Source organism: Bombus pyrosoma, linkage group LG11 (assembly GCF_014825855.1).
Source record: "Bombus pyrosoma isolate SC7728 linkage group LG11, ASM1482585v1, whole genome shotgun sequence".
Lineage (NCBI taxonomy): Eukaryota > Metazoa > Arthropoda > Insecta > Hymenoptera > Apidae > Bombus > Bombus pyrosoma.
Window position 1 is genome coordinate 10995596 of NC_057780.1, and position 21022 is coordinate 11016617.

Sequence of the window (21022 nt, forward strand, 5' to 3'; positions counted from 1 at the left end):
AGGTGATCTACCCTCTCTCTTTCTGTCGATTTTATCGCTTCGTTCCCCTTTGCCGGAAATAAAAGGGAAATAACGTTTCATGCGCCACCCACGCGAGGAATCCCTTTGAATTTTTCAGCGTTGCTAACCTTTTCGGCTCGCGACTCTTTCATCGTCACGTTTTCGATATCAAAATGAGTTTGAAGCGCGTTCACTCGAAATGAGTGATATTTCATTCTAAAGTAAAACGTTTTATAGTGCGACGCTTGACAGATTTTTCATGAAATAGCAGAGAAATTTGTGACAGTGTATTCAAGCGTTTTTTAAGTGTCCGATGAATGGTCCCATAATGGGAGTTTCTCTAATTGTAAAAGAACGTCCTTTAAATTATTTGAAATGTTTACATATTCGTTCAAAATGGCACTTCTACAATGAAATAAGCAGTGACAAAATCAGTTGGCGAATGAGAAGATGCCGGAAACTCGAACCTAGAGAGAAAGATAGGGTAGTATGCTCCCTCTAGTTCGTGGCTGCAACCCCTTATTTACAAAGTTCATCGAGCTGTGCTCCTGACGCGCGATGTACTCTCCTGGAAACGATTTCTCCTTCGTCGGGCATCGAACGTCGCTCAAAAGGCAATTAAAACTTCACGTACGCTTTGCTGGCGCACATCAAACGGCAATTTTGCGTGTCGAGATTTCGTTCCACCCTTGAAAACACGCTTCCCTCGTGGCACATACGATTACAAAGAAGTAAATTTCAAGGAGAGAGAGAGAGAGAGAGAGAGAGAGAGAGAGAGAGAGAGAGAGAGAGGGCAGAGGAAGAAAAAAACTATTTCTTGCAAAAGTAGAATGCTAAGTCTGCTGTTACTTCTGGCGGGTCTATGCATACGAAAATACCTACCTCTCTCAATCATATAAATTGAATTTATACTTCTACCTGGAGAAAAATTGTTTCTATAGCTACTCTGTATTTACGTGGCAGGAATGACTTGCTAGTTCTGTGGTTTACAGTCCAGTAACCTAACCCAAACCGAATATTCTTTGCTCCTTCCTTTCTTTGCGGATGCCTAGTGGGTGACTCGTATTACCGGAGACGGTTATATTGTATGGAAATGCGATGAAAAGCGAAAGCAGTGGCTTGTAGTGAACCCACAAAACTTCAGAATACACGATCTCGAGCTACATCGATCAATTTTGATACTGAGAAATCAGGAATTTATTTCTCCTCCGCCTTCACTCGTTTACTTTATTTTCTCATAATTAAACTACGTTGTGTAAGCAAATTTATATTCCTATGGATACAGCTAAAGAAATAGCCATAATTCAAAATGTTCAAAGATGCAATAATTTCGGATCTTTTTGAATACTTTCGTCCATTAAAAAAATGTGTATAAAATAAGGGTATCACAAAAACATATACAGTGTAAAAGATAATTTACACATAACGAACTACATGACATACCTCCTGTTCAATGACTGCCTAATATCTACCACCCTGAATTGTTCATCCTCAATATCATCGATATAATTTCCCTTCAGCTCTTTCTTCTTGAACGACATACTGCTACCTCGAGTCCTGTACATTTTCTTCTCCATCAACTTCTGCACATCGTATCCGCAAGCGTGCGTAAGATTCGACAGATACTCCGCTTTCATGACGAAGATGAACGCCTTGAGAGACCTGCAGGTCAGTCGAACAGCACCATGCGAGCAATAATCTTCCTGGACCACTTCCATGTAACCACCCGCTAACCTGACGCCTGTCAGAGTCTTGGCAAATGGAGGTTGTGTGCTTGCGAGTAAACTTTTCGTCAACGAGCATCTCGTCACCGTCATCAACAGCAACAAAAGACTCGTCAGGGTCGTTGCTCCTGGCGCCATGGTCGTTGATCATCACAGAGGTCGAAGTAGTCCTCCTTCACTCTCGAGATGATCTTAAAATTAGCCTCCTCGAGACGGCGAAGGAATCAAGTGCGTCGATAACGTGGACCAATTTCCTTCTGTTTCTTGTTTCTGCCTCTGATATGACCAGCCAGCGGCTCTTTTGCTCCTCGAAACCGCGCTCGGACACTCGAGGACCACTTTATGGCTCGGGTCAACGACACTCTTTTCTGTTTTCTTTCCGTCAAGTCTGTGAGAAACATAGAACAAAGTGTGAAGGGTGTGGGAAGTAACTTTAAAGCGGAATGTAGGCTGAATTCTGGTGGAACGAGGCTCTAGAGAATGTTACATACAAGTGGTGCAGTGATAAATAGTAGCAAGTAGTTTTCTTTACCTTGAAAAATTCTTATTCCTCTTTGCAAATTCTATGAACCTCTTTTGACACTGTACAGGGTGTCTCACATTTAAATGACATCTTTTCTCGTAGTCGTTAGCGACAGAATGTAAATTAGTTACAAAATTACAAATAGAAAAACCTAGGATGATCATTTATCAGTCAAAAGCAAATTTTATTCGTCATAAACAAGTTAATGTCTATATACTTTTGAGTGGTGGTATATATTCTACTCATTGTTTTTCTTTTTTTCAACAAAATGAGAGATAATAATCTTTCTTCGATTTTAATAAATTCGTACCTGGATACGTTAAATTAATTAACCTACTCGCATCTACCATCTGTACAAACATGTCCAATTCAGTATCACATAAAAAGAAGTCCTTTCTACTCTTCTAAATCTTATCCACAAGCTATACATAATCTACACATTGCTCTATCTACAATCCTCACTACTCTTATCGTAAAAGTAAAATTGATTTACAGATAGAACTTACTAGTAACGTTTAGAGCTGTTATTCTGCCTCCTGTTCATCGAAGCCGATAGATTTTCAAAGGATTCTCGTGGGAATGCGGCCAGTAAGTTGGATAAGTCTGGGAAGACTGAAGAGGTACGATTATTTCTCGATGAAGATCGTAGCTCTCTTTTATTTTCGGCCCCCGTGCTCGCCTCCTGGCATCTCCAGGTTTGTTGCCACAACGAAGACACCCTGGTGGACGATTAATCGGCCATGGCCAAGTACTAGGTTTCTACACAACGCTGTATGCTCATTGTCCAAGGACACGGATTAGAATAGTATCGAGAAAATGCGTTCGATTTTCAGTCGTAAACTCTTGTACGATTTGTTTGATATCGATCGATCGCTAAATATTTAGTATACGTGTATTTCGTCTATTTTTCTAGGACTATTTTTTCCTTCTTTTCTTTAAATTTTAGAATTCTCTCAGAGAATTTTCGTCTGATTAATGTAAAATAGAAAATTTCCTCCTTGGGCTGAGATAGAAAATTCTAGTTTAGAGTAAAAGTTTTTTTTAATTTTAATATGGAAATTAGTCATTTAGGGATGAAACAGAAAATTCTGCTCAATTAAGAGATTTTCGAGCAGTTTGACTATTCTTCAAATGGCACCCTGTGTATTTGAAAAACTGTTTGTGTGATTCAAGGAAATATTTTGAATAGCGAAGATCTGGATAATTGAAGGTTGTTATATTTATGCTGTTGGTCAGTTTCGAAGTGAATGACGTTGTTTCTGTTTTATTTTGGGAACGTGTTGATGATGTTAGAATGGTTCTGGAAGACCGAACCGAATGCTCGACTATTTTTGAATTCGTACTACTCGATATCACTCTAAGCTCTTAAATCTTCTTCGAAGTATTTCGTAAACATTCAGGAGTTCCTTTGGTAAATTTTTAGATTTTATACCCCGATGTGCATTATCAGTCTGTCAGATATTGACGTCAACGAAAGAAATCTTACTTACGATATTTATTCAAATCCTTTGGGAGTTGCTTTACAAAAATAAACCGACAGATATTTTATTCGTTAAATATTTTCTTCGTTTCGTATATTTCTTGTAAGAAAATATATTAGTAATTTGCTTTCATATATTTTATAAATTCCTCTGAGAAATACAATATCCAATTCTCCAATTTCTTTTTTCTTTCTTTCTTTTTCCTTTTAGTTCTTTTTGAACGAATTATTTTTGCCAATTGATTTTTATACAACCAAAACCAACTTGTTAATTATTTAAAAAATTTCCTACATACAATTTTTCAATGAACAATCGTCCAAAGGCGCAGATCGATCAATCAAAGACTGGCATCGATCTCGTTTTTCTAATTTCGAATTATCAGCCGCTGTCGACCAACATTCGCTGTTCTTTTTTCGCTATCACCAGCAGTTTTTCCATCTTAAACAAATACATTCTGCATTCACCTATTGCCAAAAATTTCCCTTTTAATGTTAATGAACCACATGGCGAATTATAGTTTCTGATAATGTTAAATCATCCTTCCTTTCATCCTAATCATCTCGCCGTTATTGGCTTTCCTTCGAGTGGCATAAATTTTCACTACGCAATACTATCTAGCTTTGCAACAGGCAGAAGAAGTCTCCAAAGCTCTGTCGGCACGTTTCGTCGTGATAAATCAGTGCGAAAAGCTGCTGGAGCCATTCATCAAAATCCCAGTACGCTCTTTCGCTATCTCTGCCTCGCAGTCCACATGATAACTTCGCGCCACACCAAAGAAATTCAAAAAATCACCTTACGTATCCTCGAAATTCGCGAGAGATAAAGCAGCAGCATCTGATTCATGAACACTCTTCTCACAGTTCGTTTTTTCCACTCAAAGATCACAGATGATAAACGACTCGTCTTACCGAATGTAAAAACTGGGTCTGAAAAAGGGGTGAGAAGTTCGAACGAACGCTACGACACTTAGAACTCTTCAACTTCCGCTTATTTCGCATTTTCCACACTTTATATGCTTATTTTAAATATTTTATTTTATATATTACATTTTACACATGTATTTTCCATTACACACATTCTTTATTTTCATACTTCAGTTATCCTCTGCAATGAGAAAAATCCAGTGAAAGACCAAGTTTAATTTTACACATAAATCACACGGTCGGTTGAGGTGAAAAAAGGAAGAAATAAAAAGTTGAAGTAAATTGATGGCGTTTGTCGTAATGAACGAGATGTTTTCGTGTTTCTATGGATAATCGAAGTCCGCCGTGCTTTCGATTTGTCGTCGATCGAGGGAAAAAACTTGGATGGCCGCGTGTAAACGAATAAAACGAACGCGGTGTTTGGCGTCGTGCCCGACACTGAAGAAATACACGCACCGAAGAGGCCCGCTCCTGTCGACCATTCGTCGTCGTGTGCTACGAAGCAGCGTGTACTGTCAGTCCGTTCTCTAACATTGACAGCCTAAACTGCGAATCCTATGAGCCATTGGCGTCCATGCTACCCCCGGAAGCCGGCGTCCCCCGCCAGCTTGCCACTCGAAGCTGTTAGTAAGTGCCGTTGGGTTGAAAATGATTAAAAGTTTAAAGATGGAGAACTTAACGAGAATTCAAAAAGTTTCAAGCGATGTAACGTTGGTGGACGGTTGAATTATTTTATGCAAATTTGTCATCAGGCTGTTTAAATAAATATATCTCGTATATATTGTATTATATATATTATATTATATATTAGGAGCAAATGTTTGGAATTGTTACTCTACTTCTTGGACGAGACGTCTTGTCTAGCATTTTTCATTTTTAAGATGTGTCAAAGTATTTGAAATCTTCCGTGTTTTCTTCAATCTTTTAAATACGGTTCTAAGTTATCTTTTAAAAGTAGTATGAAATAATGATTGCATGCTTTAGATCGAAGAAAAACGAAAATGACTAAAAGATAAAAACAAACTATTTTAAGTAAAATGAATTTTTGAAGGAAAGTTTCCGATCGGAAATTTTATTGAAATAAGGTATATTAGTTTGTGACAGTAAATATAATAATGGCCGCAACGTCTACAAATACTCACCAAAGGAGTAAATTAAAGTATTCGAAATTAATAATGCAAACTGGGAATCATACGAACAACCCGCCCTCTACTTCTACCCTTAGCAGTCTACCCTTCGATTGTACAGCGATCTCCAACTTTCAAAACTTAATGTAACCTATTGTAGCAAAGACTGTTGTTTAAACATACTCCTTATATAAATCATCCCCCAACGAAAGTAAATACGGAGGCGAACAGAAACTTTGTACTTCCTCATCGATGAGTTTGCTTTGTCTTAATTGCCTGATTAGAGAAACGTGAATTAATTTGAAAGTTCTGCGCGAGCACCGAGTGGTTGGAGATCCCTGATCTAGGGGGCCACCCTATAACAGCACGTGCACGTTTTTCGGCCGCGTGAAGGGAACGCCCGTGTACCGGGGTGGCTTTCCCTTCTTCAGATTCTCCCCTTTAATCTCTAGCTTGCTTTCTTCCATGGAATATCGGTTTGTGATTTCGACAGCTGCTCCTTTCGATTCGCGTCGCGACAATTCTTCTCGTTTCGATTCCTTGAAACGGATGGGGCAAACGTTCTCAGATGTCAAAGAATTTCTTTGTTTTCCTCTGTAAGGGCTTTCTTGGCATGTGTTGGATTGCTTCTTCTTTTCGCGGGCGAAATTGTTGGATTGGGGTTACACTGGGGAATGTAAATTGAATTTTCAAAGAAGAATTATAGAGTGGAGATTGTTGAGAATGTCTTACATGTAGGAGAACGTATGGTGTTAGATATAGAGAAATATATAGGAACGTAATTTAATTTGCGTTTCCTAATTTAATTAAAGGTTTTTGTTATTTATCCTATGTTTCTTCTCAATTCTTCTGTCGTAGAGAAATATAAAATTTATTTAGAAAGATGTACAAAATTTTCTTCGTAGCCTCCATGTTCTCTTCAACTTCTTTGACAATATATATCGTATGTAATCTGAAAATTATTCTGATCCGCAAATGTCCTGCTTGTTCTACTATACCACATGTTCAGACTAATCACTGGTCGTCACCCAATACTTGGAGCAGAATGCATTCAGCGTTAGAATAGCAACAATGCATCGTGCTTATCCTGAAATCACAATTTCCACATTTTCCTCGGTCCCATTCCCACATTTAATCCCTCGTTTCTATTCTTAAACCATTGCATAGATCGATCTGTGATCCAGCTGTCCCCATTGTCCTTCGACACCATTTTTCCATTGAATCCACAGGCGACATTTGTCGTAAACTGGTCCATATGTATCGACGACTGTATATAATCGATCGATGTTAATAAAGATTCACTTGCGATTTTATCTTACTAATTCTTGCCAGTCCTTCCTTAAATTTAACTTAAAATTACTCTTGTTTCGATAAAAGTGCAATGTTACCTTTACCAAAGAGTTGGCATTGTTCTAGGAATTACAGAGACAGGAAATCTGAGTTTGGTAGTTCCAGAATTAACGAGTCAAGGAAAGTTCTTTTTATTCCAATGACACGAGAATATCGACAATTGATGGCTATTTTAAGCGAAGATCCGAATTCCCCAAAAGTCCAGAATAAACAGAGAACGCTAGGGTGAAGAGTAAAAATATTTCCCAGTAAAACAAACTGTCCGATACGGTACGAAGAAAGCGTAACAAGCTCGTGAAAAGCTTGTCAAATCTAAAAATATGTATAGAAATTACAAAATATTTGGTGCAAGCGTATATATCGTATAATCATGACAGTCGCGTCTCGTTATAGCGCTCACGAGATCTCAAAATGTTTTATGTAACGCATACAATATGAGCGCCAAAGATTATTCATGCTAAATGTTCAAATTACTTTCGTAGGACAAGAAATTTCTGCATGTGATTCTAGTTTAACGGCAATATTAAACTGAAACTTGAATAAATCCATGTTTCAAACTTTCGTACATCAAATTCAAATTATACAATCCTCACCCCTTCTCGCCCCTCTAATGTCCATTTCGTCTGAAGAACATGCGTTATCTGAACATCGTCCAGACGAACCTCTCCGACTGTCTTTCCTCACAGGTAACATGTAGGGTGTCCTTGCTCTCATTGTCGAAGAAGCGAGCAAAAGTGTCGAGCGTCTCTTCTGCACGCGATTGGTCTATTGTTCGTGGCACGTGCGTTCTCGTAGCGTGCATCTGCGCCGTGCCAGGAAGCTTCTTTTCCACGGATGTGCACCGGTTGTCATCGATCCTCCCTGTTGTTCGTAAATCAAGCTGGAGGAGGTTCTAGACGTCTACGAAAACCAGGAAGCGAGTATATCGAGCATCTGCCGCCACGTGAAGACGGCCAACGTTAGATTTGACAGGAACGTGTTAAACTGGAAGCGATAGCCTCGTAACGTGTGATTTATTTGTTGAAGGCTTTACTGATGGTGAATGCCGAAGTCTGTTTGTTTTATTAAGTTAAATGATTTCGTAGAGGCTGACTATGTGGTTGGATGTTGAGTGGTAAATAGAGTTAAGGATTGAGATACGAAGGATTCAGTGGGTTAAAGATTTGGAGAAATTTCTTTCTTTTTTGTAGTAGATAAATATTTAAATTCTGGCTTGAGAATATTTATATTTGATGGTAATAATTAAATCTTGAATTGAATATTGAAAGTTTCGAAGGAATATTTAAATCTTTTAAACGATCGTCTCGGAACGTGTGATTTTCTCGTTAAAAGTTCAAGGTAAAGCATGCCAAAATATGTTTGTTTACGTAGTTAATTTAAATGATTGTGTCGAGAGACATAATATGCTCGGATATTGGTATCAGAATATGATTCTTTTTATCTTTTTATTATTTTATACCTTTATACCTTGTATACATCGTCTTATGTTATATATATCTTTTTATATTATTATTGTGTTCGCCTCGATTTCCATATACGGTTCGCAACAATCATCGTGCAACATTAACGTGGCGAATTAGACACACGGTCTCCTGGGCAATTTCCTAGTGAAACGAAAAAAATCGCATCCGGTCTGCCGTGCAGTCACGTGCAACCCTGCGGTCTTTTCCACCCCGATCCGCCCCTTGAATGGGGCATAGAGCCCTTAGGGCACGCACTGTTAAAATATAGCGACATGTGCGACTAGTCACGGCTCGTTTGATACGCAAATTCTCGAGAAGTTTAGTAAAATTGGATCTTTAATTCACCTATTTTATTCCTTCGCTTTTTAACGCGATGCACTCTATATGGCATTGTTATAGTAAACGAAGCGAAACCTATATCGTTTCCGTAACGATGGGGGATCGAACCATAAAAAGAAAAACAGTTGCTAATTGCTTACAAGATTAATAGGTTTCAATAAAATATTAAACGAGACTTTCAGGTACCAAGTTGCTGAATTGGATTTTTTATAAATTTTTAAAAGTAACGTCTGTGAGGTGATATTTTTCTTTATTTTTCAACGTATAGAGTAGATCAGCGAAAGTTCAAGCTATCTAAATATCTTTTTAACTTAAAAAGAAACTACTAGCAACATAAAATTAATATTCCATCTAAAAACATTAAATCATTTCACCGACTGATGAAAGAAGATGAATTATCATAGATAATGAACCTCACCGTGAACTTGCTGATGTAAAGAGATACAAGAAAGATTTGCATATCTGATCAACTTATTCAAATTTCCTCTGATTTAATTTGATTCGCTGAGAATCCGCGTATTTCAAACCGATTTAATTTTTGCTACCTCATCAAGGACCCTTGGTACATTAGACTCCTACGACCTCACAATATGCTATGAACATTCATTATGAAACGCAGAACCATGAATATAGTAAAGTGTGTCACAATTTTCAAGCAATTTGTATTGTCGGGTAAAATGCATCAAAATAGCCGCAGAAAGGATAGTTCCAAGCAGAACGAAAGGAATTACGTTTTGTATGTCTTAGGGATGCCTCGAACCTGAAAGCAGCTTTCAACATTGATCCACCGCTTTGACTGCAATATTCTTTGAGATAAAAATATTCTTTATGGTCCATAGTATAGGTGCTTGACCGATTTAATGGAATTTTACGAGGACTGACAAACTCCTTTGAGGAAAGAATCGCTTACTTTGAGCCACGTTCGTGATAAACTCTTCTCCATTGGAATGCCAACTAACGAAACCACTACAAATCTTCCAGAAATATCAATACATATTTTATCTGAAAATAAAGGAAAGGAAGGGGACCTAGAAATCTGATTATTTCCACATCGTTACACAACGAGTCAGATCCGATAAAATCGTCGCGTATTGTTTCCTTCCATCTTGTATACGTCTTACGTATCATTATATATATATATATATGTTGCTGGTGGAACAATTTCATCCCTGCGATACGTACGAGTTCCAGTTATGTCAACTATTTGTTTCCTGATGACTTTAGATAAACGGTGTTCCGCTGTAACCATCAGTTTTAATAAATATACTTCCTTCGAGCAATATATCGCAGTGATAATGTAATATCCGCTCGAATAATTCCCTTACGCGTTATTTGCAATCAACAACGAGCAGCCATCCAATGGCATCGGTATCGACAACCGCCACCCTACATCCTCATCGATCCTAACTTCATCCACTAACGTAACATACCAGTTCTAGGTAAACAACGTATTTTCACGGAATATCTTGTGCCACAACGCGATCGAGTGATTTAGCAGAGCTTTACGACAAAGCTTAGACAGCAACCCCCTTGGAGATTCCTAACGAGATTATGCATTATGTCTACCCTAGGTACCGTGTTGCGTAAGCCAACCCCGCAATCGACCAGCTTGGTACATCCACTGATACGTATCACGATTACGTACATCGAAAAAAAGAAATTTCGGTGGGCGTCGTGATATTTTGACATTCCGCCAACTCTTGTTTAGCTTACGCCTACCGTTTCGCAAAGATGAATTCTTATTCTTGGCTCGGCGCGGATAAGTTCTAAATTATAGCGTTCTTTTCAAAGAAGAAACGAAGTGGGTTTACGTTATATTTGAAATATTCTTTTCTTATAGATAGATTTGAATTAAATCGAGGGAAGTTTGAAATATCGTTCAGTAAAATTTCATTGAAATTGAAATAGCTTTAGAATAATCTTTAATTTGATTTTGAATAGAAATAGACTTTGAAATATTTTATATTTATATCCGAATTGAGATAAAAATATATGCGACAGATCTTTCTATTTGAATTTCAATCGAATCGAATTTTGAGGTAGCTTTGATTCCAATTTAAGTAAAGATTGGAACAAAATGGAAAAATTGTTGGTTCCAACAGAGCTTCTCTCATTTCCTTTCTTCTTTTTTTTTTCTTTTTTATCGTTGCATTTCTTTTTGCCAAAACAAAATGTTGAAAAATTATATATCGTGTTTTAGTCTACTTGTTTCCTTCGTATTTTTTAGTTGTGTGATATCCGACCTCGACGTGTTCTCTGTTCCTTCTAGTTTTCGTTTGGCTCAAACGTTATCGTGAGAATTCAATTATTTCTAAATCCAACGAGACGCTTCGTTTATTTGTAGGATACCGCCGCTATTTCGTAGAATTAAGCAAGGCAATTGTTCAACTTGAAGCTAGTTTTCGACTGTATCGTTCTTCTTTATTTAGATAGCAGCTAAACAGACAGTTTATGTGCAACACAATTTGCCGCTGTATTCCGTTCCCCTGGAAATTTCATTTTATATCATTGCAAACAATAATAAACAAATTTATAAGAAATAAGCAAATAAATATTACAAGCTAAAATTGTCTTAACATTATCCTATTTGATGAACAATTGTGAGATCATAAAAGAGACGTTTGACCTATAACCCTTAACCCTTTGTCAACTCACTAATTTTATTAAATGGCATCTTATTGGATCCTGAGGTAAATTTTGTGCAGATCTGGTTAAAATTCGAGTAACAATTAACTCAAGTTAGCCATAGCAATGCTAGTCGGATTTGGTTTGGTGTTGTACTTATATAAAGTGATTTCTTTTTTTTTATATAAAGGAGATAAGTTCATTCCACTACAACAGAATGCTTGCAACCAGCACTTGACAACTATCAATAAAAACTCACGTGGCCTCGAAGTTACGTAATTATCACCGTTTAAGTCGAAATTACATCACCAATTGTTTTATAAGCTGTGGTCATCCTAGTGGTCCTTCAAACAGCAGGCAATTAACTGGTAATCAGTTTGAAATCGATAATTCGAGTTTAATTGGCGAGAATGATGTGTAATTACGTAATTACGAGCAAACGCAGCGAGCTTCGAAAACAGATATCTGAATTGACTGTGGCCGCCAACTCTCTCGTTTCGTCTGTTTTACCGGCTACGCTTTTACTGTGCCATGATAAGCAAGGAATCTGTGACAAATTTCGATCGCTGGCGCCCATTAATAGATCTATTTAATTTTTAGCTTAATTAATTTTTGTAATTCTCAAATATTAGATATTACGTTCTGTAATAAGTATCTATTTAATCAGCGATATATATCATTTTATTCTATTATCCTCTGCAAATGAAGAGCACAGGTGAAAAATATCCTTATTTAGCGTATGAAGCGTTATTTATCGTATTATTAGACTACAGTGGCATATATGTAATCTGTTTATAATATTCCTCAAAATGTAATATCGAAAGGCGAAGTAAATTATCGCACAGCCTAACAAAACATATAAAATAATTTCGATTAAGATTTCAAAGAATATGTTGTACGACTAATTCGTAATTTATTATTCAGCAATCTCTTCTTAACAAACAATTATATCAAGATATTCAAGTATATGGGGAAATGGGGAATTAAAAGATTGGAAGAGTAAAATAAAAAATAGTAGGAAGCGAAATGAAAGATTCGATAAATATTCATACCTCTCGTGGTGAACGTTTTATTCAATTACAATAATAATCGTCATCGTCGCGGTTATGATGTTAATAATAATAATAATAATAATAATAATAATAATAATAATATACACGGTCGTAATCATAACGTAATGACTATAATAATAATAACGGCACGCAAAAAAGGACAAATCGACAGGCTGAATGGTGATCGTAATCACGTTACGCGACATCCAACGACGATAATAATGACAACGGTAACAATAATGAACAACAACAATTCGAACAAACAATTAAAGCGTCTGCGTTTTTTTAACAATAATCAAACAATATGGTCGCGCGCGTTACACTCGGAGAAACGATGAATTTCCTTTTGTCCTTTTACATTTATTCTACGCGTGTCCGTGAATGTATCGTGTAGTCGTGTATTCGTATACGCAGGGTGTAAAAGAATCGTTTGATAATGTTCCTTCAACTTACTATTTAAATCAAATAAAGAAGCAGAGATTTAAAGAAGAATTTTACTAAGGCAAATAGATCTACAAATTCCAACTAACTGGAAGATTCAAAAATTTGTTGCGTGTTGTTCAGCGACACACAAAACTCCAGTATCGTCTCATTAAAGAACGAAACCAATCTTATCAACCTTGCAATCAATTTATTAAGCTTTTATCGGCTAATCGTATGTGCCATGCAACTAGCAATTTATTACTTGACACGAGTTTCCATCGATTCTAAGGCGAAGCACATCTACTGTCAAAGTTACAAATTTTCCATACTTCGTTCTAAAAATAGGAAAAAGAAAACAGACCTAGAAATCTAATTATTTTCCACAATATGGTTGCACAACGAGCCGAATACGATAAGATCGTGGCACATATTTCTTTTACACCCTGTATACGCGCAATGTATCATTGTATACATGTTACTGGTGTAACAATTTCATACGTGCGATCTCTTCTATCTCCGTTCCACGACGATGAGCGTATTAATCGACGGGTCGTTAATTAACGCGACGAGCCTCGTCGTTTTCATCCTTTGGAACGATTCTTCGTGTTGTTGTTATGTGTTACACAGTCGTGTGAATTTGTTTGGTCTCTGTATGTGTAGAACGTACGTGTGTATGTGTCTCTAAAGGTGTACGAAATCGGCTGCAAAAAGGATGATCTATGAAATGCGGTATGAACGAGCGGTTTGCTTATGTACAGAGTGTTCCTTGAAACGTTACGAGTACAGTTACATCTGCTTTACAATTCGATTAGCCCTTTTATCCGCCGTCGACTATTGTCAACTCGCTTTTGCATAATGTTTCGATTTTATTCTTCATTCGTCAAGCGAACCGTCCCCTGTGGATCCTCTTCTTTTTTCAATCTTCTCGCTCGTTTATCTTGACGTTCGATTACGAGGATGTGTACGAAGCTTAAGCTAAAGATTTCACGCGAATTACGTTCGTCGATCGACTCTCGAGACTGAGGCGACGTGGTATCGTGGATGCTAGCTTTTTCTCTTAAAGTATTTCGTTGCAAGACAGACTTTTGTAACGTTTGATAAAGTTTATGACATTAAGAATTTCTTAACATTCAGTATCGATCGTATTTAAGATCGTTGATCGCGGATGCGAAATTTTTGTCTCGAAGAATTTTGCTGTAATATCCGACAGACAGAACATTCCAAATACCCGACAATTAGGAATTTTCTATACACTGTCTCGATGAAATTTTGAATAGCAGAAATCGTTTGACAGTAAGAATCGAGCTGATATTTGTTTCGAGTGGAAGATTCTTATTTCTTCGACTTCCATTCAAACACGTTTTCTAACGGAATTAAAGCTGAATGCAATTCCTGAATTTTTATATCTAATCCAATTTCTCAATCGATTTTTCCTCCTTTCAATCACCATCGATCGCAAGAAATGGAAGTAGTATTTCCTGGAGCGAAGTCACGTGCTTCCTCTTCGAAACGTTCGAAATCCCTGGTTCGCCTTTCATCGTACGATCGATCTCGATCACCGACCAGAGGATCGATTTCAATGCTCGCTCGCACCCACGGTTCCACGGTCGATCGAGAAAAAGCAAGTTTGCGGATGGTGAACGTGCGAAAGCTGGACAGGTTTTAACGTGGTACGAGTCCGTGTTTATCTCTCAGGTTTGATTCTCTTTTCTCGTTTGTCGTTGAAAAAATAAATCGCTCTCTGCTAGATTACGCTCTTTCTTTTCTGACTTCGTAGCATGCTTTTTGTGTCCTGTGGGAGCTAACGCTATTATTTAAGATAATCTCGGGTTTAGCGGACGCAATCTCTTCGTCTTCGTCTAATTATTCTCTTCTATCGCGATTGATCGCTCGATCGTTTTGTCGTTTCCCCTTCGAACTTTAACCCTTTGCACTTCGAATATTTTTTTAATTCGATCGACACACAACTTCGGCGCATTTTTACAGTGAAATTTATTGAAATCGAAGGTGAATTTATTTGTACAGTACAGCTTTCTGCTCATTTTCGTTTTGTGTCGATGAAAGGTATATAAGAAACGTCGCCATTGAAGTTCAAAGGGTTAATTAATTGACATCGATCGTAGACTAATCGTCTCGTCGTGTGTTTGTTGGTCGTAGGACATCGCTTGAATCTTTGGAATTCATTTTCTTTCATCCGAGGCAATTTTAAGTGTATACGTAGCTTTATAAGTCTTAAGTAGATATAATTGTTTTGCGAAATTAGAAGGAAAAACGGAAAGAATTATTTCGTTAAGGCACCTAGTTCTGGTTATTCGCTGAAGCAATTTCTTAAAATAAATAATCACCGTCTTTCCGATCACTTGACTCCAATAGAATAATTTTCAACTTCTTAACATCTCTTCTATTCCTCAAATTTGAAGAAATCGATATTATAATGCGGTTTCTAATTATAAACGTTAACTAATAAGAAGTAATAAATTATTAAATTTTTTTATTAAAGAAAGAAACGACGAAAGCGGCGAGAGAAACGTAATTAAAGCGGAGACTTTAACGCCAGACTAAACGCGAACGCTCGAGCTCGTGGTAAAGAAAATCGGTTTCCGATTTTCTCAGAGAAAACAGTTTTCATTGGAGAAAGGTGGTCAATCGTCTCGCGATTAATCTGATTTTCATATAGAAATCGTGTTCATTAAAATTTATTTCAACGCACGAAACTTCCATCCCTTGAAATGAATTTATAATCGAACCAAAAGTATCATCGACAGTCAATATATTATATCAGCGATTATCATTGATCGAAGGGGAATCACGATGGCACATTGATACGATAGATTGCCTCTCTTTCTCTCTCTCTCTTTCTCTCTCTGTCTCTCCGTTTACAGTAGTTGATATTTTTCGAAAAATTGAGAAGCGATCGACCGAGAGCGACAGTATTTTTCTTGAAACGTTCGAAACCTTCGTCTGCTGTGGAATAAAGGGAACTTGTGTGTGGAAAAATAGCTAGCGACGAATCTGTTTTCTCTTCTTGTCTCGATGGGATCGGAGGATCAGCGACCGTGAAGCATACATCGTGCAAGATAATGAAGCTGTTAATGTAATTACGTGGTTAATTGCAACAGTTTGGCAGTCTTTAAACGATAGATATTTCCTTTCATTCCTATTGTATCATAGTTTTGATATATTTTTGTTGCAATTCGATGATGGAGAAACTTACTGATAACTTTTTCAGTTGAATGTATTTAAATGAAACGAAAAGAGAAAAGACTCTTGTAAATTTTCTTACGTCTAGATTTACAGGTTCCTCTCCGAACATTTAATCAAAATACCTGGATAATTCATTTCCAAATCGATTGCCATTTATTTTATTCTCGCGAGAAGCAAAAAATACGTTTAAACTCTGACAAATATCATCCTTCGTATATTCCAAATATCGAGTAAACGTTTCTTTCATTTTTTAAGATTACTTGCACCAGTTTAAAAAATAGGAATACCGATTCCAGCGTACATTTATAAACAACGCTCTCCGTTTCGAACCGAGCCCGATAGAACCAGTTTTTCCCACTTTTCTGCTTTACATAACTCTTCAACCAGAAAGATTATCAGCGTCGCTCCGCTCTGTGTCCGATCGTTAAGCAAAATCGAAAGATCGAATAGCCAATGCTGTGTGTGCCAATTGCTTCGCACCGTACTGTATCCACTGACGCTGATCAATGGGAAGTTCCAACGAACATTTTCCTCGATCGTGATCGGTTCGCGTCGCTTTCACGAACCCATTCGTTTTTTCTTGTTTCTTTCATCGTTTCATCAAAGCGGTAAGGCATTGTCGGATATGTCAGCTGAGATCTTCGAATCGCTCCGGTGATTGCGTTATACATCGAAGGCTTTTACAAAAATATCATCTCCTTCTTTCTTTCGTTTCTTTTCATTTCTTGTCCCACTTTCCATAGTGATTTTTCCTTCCATGCTTTTTTTTCCATCGTTCGTTCTTCCTCTTTTACTCCTTGTTCTTTATCCGGGACGTCGAATTTATTTTGGATGCTTCGTTAGAAAAATTCGCTTCGAAAACAGGAAGAAACACTAACACACGAGGTATTTTTTAGTTTTGTCTGTTTGCTTAGCCGAATAGCAACTAGCCGCGTTTTACCTATCGTTCCTATCTTTGTTCTTTTATTTCCCATCTTATTCACCTTTTCGTTTCTATTTCTCGTGTTTCTTAATCCCGTGGCTTGTTCGCGACAAACGGTGCAATTGCATCCTTGCGTTACAAAGCAACAACGAAGAAAACAACTCGAGTGCACACCAGCTACGAAAAACCTTCCTCTTCGTTTTTTCTTTGCGGTTTCTTTTCTTCTCTCGATCGTCCACTCGTAATAGTTTCCGTCTTGTTTTGCATTTTGCGCTTGTAATTGTATGCACAACTTTCCCGCTTTCCGCGCTCGAATTCCACGCTAACGCTCTTCTCTCTTCTGCTTTTCTCTTCCTTTTCTTTCTTCTTCTCCGTGTAGCTTTTTCTTCTCTTTGGCACATTTACCGGAATACGTCGTACACGCGTCCAGGTACATTACTGTTTTGAAACGTGCTTTCTTGGTTAGCGCACTGACGATCAAAAAATTCCATTCGCTCTCTACCTTCTTTTAATGTTTAAAAATTAATGCAAATGTAAAAGTGTTTATATCGTAATAGTATAGCTTGATCGTTTCGGATAAAAGTAATATTATCTAAATACTTTATTGAGAATTTTTATCGAAAATTAGCCTTCTAGATTAAGTAATGCAAAGAATTAAATTAGATAAAAGGGCTTACGTATTATTTAAATGAAATATTTCTAGAATTATTATTTAAACGATATATTACCTTATTTGACTAGATGTTATTATAAAACAGCAATTCTATGACATAAACTCTGACAATAAGTTTATATTCGCGATACGACATTATCGAAAAACTCCATTGGAATTTGATTAAACGCGAATCTTTGAACCGTCAGTGGCTTTCGTCGAATCGTTTCTCGCTTTCTCTCATTGGCCTGCGTCCCGATTCGGCTGTTTCGTTACATATACGCGATAATTTACTACTTAAGCTTGCGCGGTATTTTTTTCACGTTTTATTTTTTTTTTTGCATCTTTTTATCTTTTTTTATCATTTTTTGTTAAAGCGAGCAAGATCGCGGACGATCATCGGCATTCGATAGAACGACTTGTGGACTCGTCGACATTCAACGTATACACACTACTATTCGTAAAATTACGTTTAACTTGATAACAGGTAGAGATATTAAACAAGACGTATCGATAACCATTTACTTTTACAACAACAGTCGCTACGTTTATACTCACGAATTGATAATTAGTAACTACTACTCGTTTAAATGTAATTATTGCGGTAACAATTACGTTATAAATAGTTAGCGAAAAACGGTTTGTCGACACTAACGAAGCAGTCCCACAAAGCAAATATTCTTTCAACTCACGAAAGAAAATCGAACTTTCTACTTAATTTGAAATTTAATTCTCTGTGCTTTGTAAAACGATCCGGAAGAACAGAAACACGTACGAATTCTACTTTCTCCTTACTTAATAAAATGAATTAAACAAAACTCTCTAAATTGTACGAACAAGTTATTTACCCAAAGAAGATTTTGCCCAAGAAAGATCGAAAGATCTTTCAACGAAATTAATAGGAACCGCTGTTCTAACTCGCGTAGATACAACAAGTTGCTTCTCTCTTTTTCCAAATTACACAGCGACGAAAATCAACGTGATCGTGCACAACGATCGAAAAGTTCGAGACATCAATTACAATAAGGCGATACAAATGTATCATTTAGAAAATTCTTCTCGTCATCGTGTCTATGATTCATCGTAAAAAAATGCCTAAACGACGTGATCCACGTGAACAAGGTGAGGTGAGAAGGCATGAAATCTGTGTATGAAAAATACAGCCTCGAGTTTTCCAAGCGTGGCGCGCGTACGAATTGAAGGAATCGTCGCTCACGCGAACGTGATTCTAAAATAATTTCCACGTGATCCACTATGCAAACAAACGTTTATGATCTCGTGATCGCGTGTTGTTCGTTTCACGCTTTCTCCAAATTTTCCAGAAAGTGCAGAATTTGCCTTCCTTTCTCATTTTCTTCATTCGCCTTCGATCACGAGAATTTTCAGATTTTTCAAGAAATTTGTTTTTTTTTCTATGCGCGATCGTCCGCGATCTCTCGAAAAATTCGAACGATCAGGCCCATTGCTAAGTACGCGGTGTCTATATTTATTTAAACTTGTTGAAAATATTTCGCATATTCTTATAGAATCTTCTCAGTTTTCCCTTCTGCGCACTCCTCGGTGCCGCCTCAGCGCGCACCAGTAACCGGAAGTCCGTGTGCGCGCTCGAGGTGTGATCGGGTAGGTACAAGTTTACAATTCCACTACGATAGTCAATAATAATATTATCATATAATATATATGTATATATAACATATCTTGTTAAGCCTCAACAATTCCCATAATAAGTCTATGTTAATCTCAGGCTCCACTCGGTTAGGACTTCCGTCGATTTTGTTCCTCGTCACCTTTTCCTCGCCGCCTGTTGGATTCTCTTAAGTACGAATTACTTGCTTATACGATTATCTAGATTTTATGCAAAAATAGAGTTTTGTGGATCCGTAGTCGAAGGTTTTTAACAGGCTGTGATTCGATAGATTTAGAAATACATGACAATTATTTTCATAATTATTCAAAATTTGAAATAAAAAATTTGAACTTTGAAATTAGACATTTAAAACTTGAAACAATTGCGTGGTAGCTGGAAAAAGCATCTTTCTCAGACGTTTAAAAGATAGTTAAACGGATTGTCATCACGGTACCACTAAATAAGCCCTTGAGGAACTGCATCAACGAAAATCCTGATCGATGACATCGGCCAGGATCCTGGAAAACGCATTTTACTTAATCATCACATGTCTCGCATAATCTCATTGCCTCGTACTCTTGATACGTTCGACCCATGCACGTGAACAGCTTTTGTGATCGTGTCCGTTAAACACAAGTTCGTCACTCAGGATCGCACGATTTTGCTACTCACATATTCGTGAATCTCTTGCCTTGGCAGAGTCTCTGATTGAATCTCGTTACGATTAAGAGTATCATAATTAGTATACACGAAACAATCCCTAATAGTTTGGCACAGTCAACCTTTCTTCTCTCATTTAACATCATCCTCACACTCAAAGTGTCTCTCTTACATAGTCTCTTCAAACCATATCTCTTTTGTACTCCTGTGTTTTGTCACCGGATCGTCTATACTTTTATTCCTCGTCGCAAACTTTGACAATATTTGTTCTTATCAAACGGCTTCTTGGATCGAAAAAGTTGGAGAGCCGAAGGATTAGAAGCTTTCGATAGCCTGGCTCGTCAGCAACGAGGGCAGCCACGATAGTGTCGACGATCGTGTAATTATCATCCCATTGACTCGCTAATCGAGCTTCACTCGCCGCCTAACCCATCCTCTGTTCGTGGCGCTTCTTTATCTTTCCTTCTTTTTACTCTTTGTATTTTCTTCTTGAAAAATTCCCACCACCAGGGCCAGGTTCAGTTAGCACCTGACTAAGAGCTCGACCGTCGAATCGAGAGCGTTCGATGAAGATGAAGAGGCAAGCTCGTCTTCTTTTCTCTCTTCGTCTATTTGTCTTCGTTACATTTGTCGATCGACGAGCTTCATGATCGATTTCCTCGTTTCATCGGTCTCTTCAGCTTCAACAGACGGTTCAGCGTCTACGACGCTCCAAGTATGTCGCGGGCCGAGCTCTGGTCACGTTGGGCTACGGTGGTTCCGGCTCGGAGGTGGGAGATTCCTGCTACGCTTCCAGGAATATCAGAGCCGTCGGTTTCGGCTCCAGATTGCTCTTCTTTGCCTCGACTACCAGGAACTCGATCTCGTTGCGATCTCGTCTCGCGAACGACTCTGCGATCAGCCTAGCTACCTCCTGATGATGGAGAC

At 37.7% G+C, this 21022-nt stretch overlaps 2 protein-coding genes across 10 annotated transcripts in view; both read right to left on the reverse strand.

Moving 5' to 3' along the window:
• The window catches only part of LOC122573225, a 30532-nt gene extending 25383 nt beyond the window's left edge, over positions 1-5149 (reverse strand). The window contains exons 1-2 of the mRNA XM_043739318.1: positions 2754-5149; positions 1444-2112 (exon numbers count right to left, since the gene is read on the reverse strand). Of these exons, the coding sequence (XP_043595253.1) occupies positions 1444-1862 (419 nt within the window). The 5' untranslated portion in view covers positions 1863-2112; positions 2754-5149. The remainder of the gene's footprint in view (positions 1-1443; positions 2113-2753) is intronic.
• A 7456-nt stretch (positions 5150-12605) lies between these two features.
• LOC122572820 (whirlin) overlaps positions 12606-21022 on the reverse strand; it is a 111920-nt gene continuing 103503 nt past the window's right edge. For all 9 annotated transcript variants that reach the window (XM_043738318.1, XM_043738322.1, XM_043738321.1 and 6 more), the window contains one exon: positions 12606-21022. In XM_043738318.1, the coding sequence (XP_043594253.1) occupies positions 20880-21022 (143 nt within the window). In that variant the 3' untranslated portion in view covers positions 12606-20879.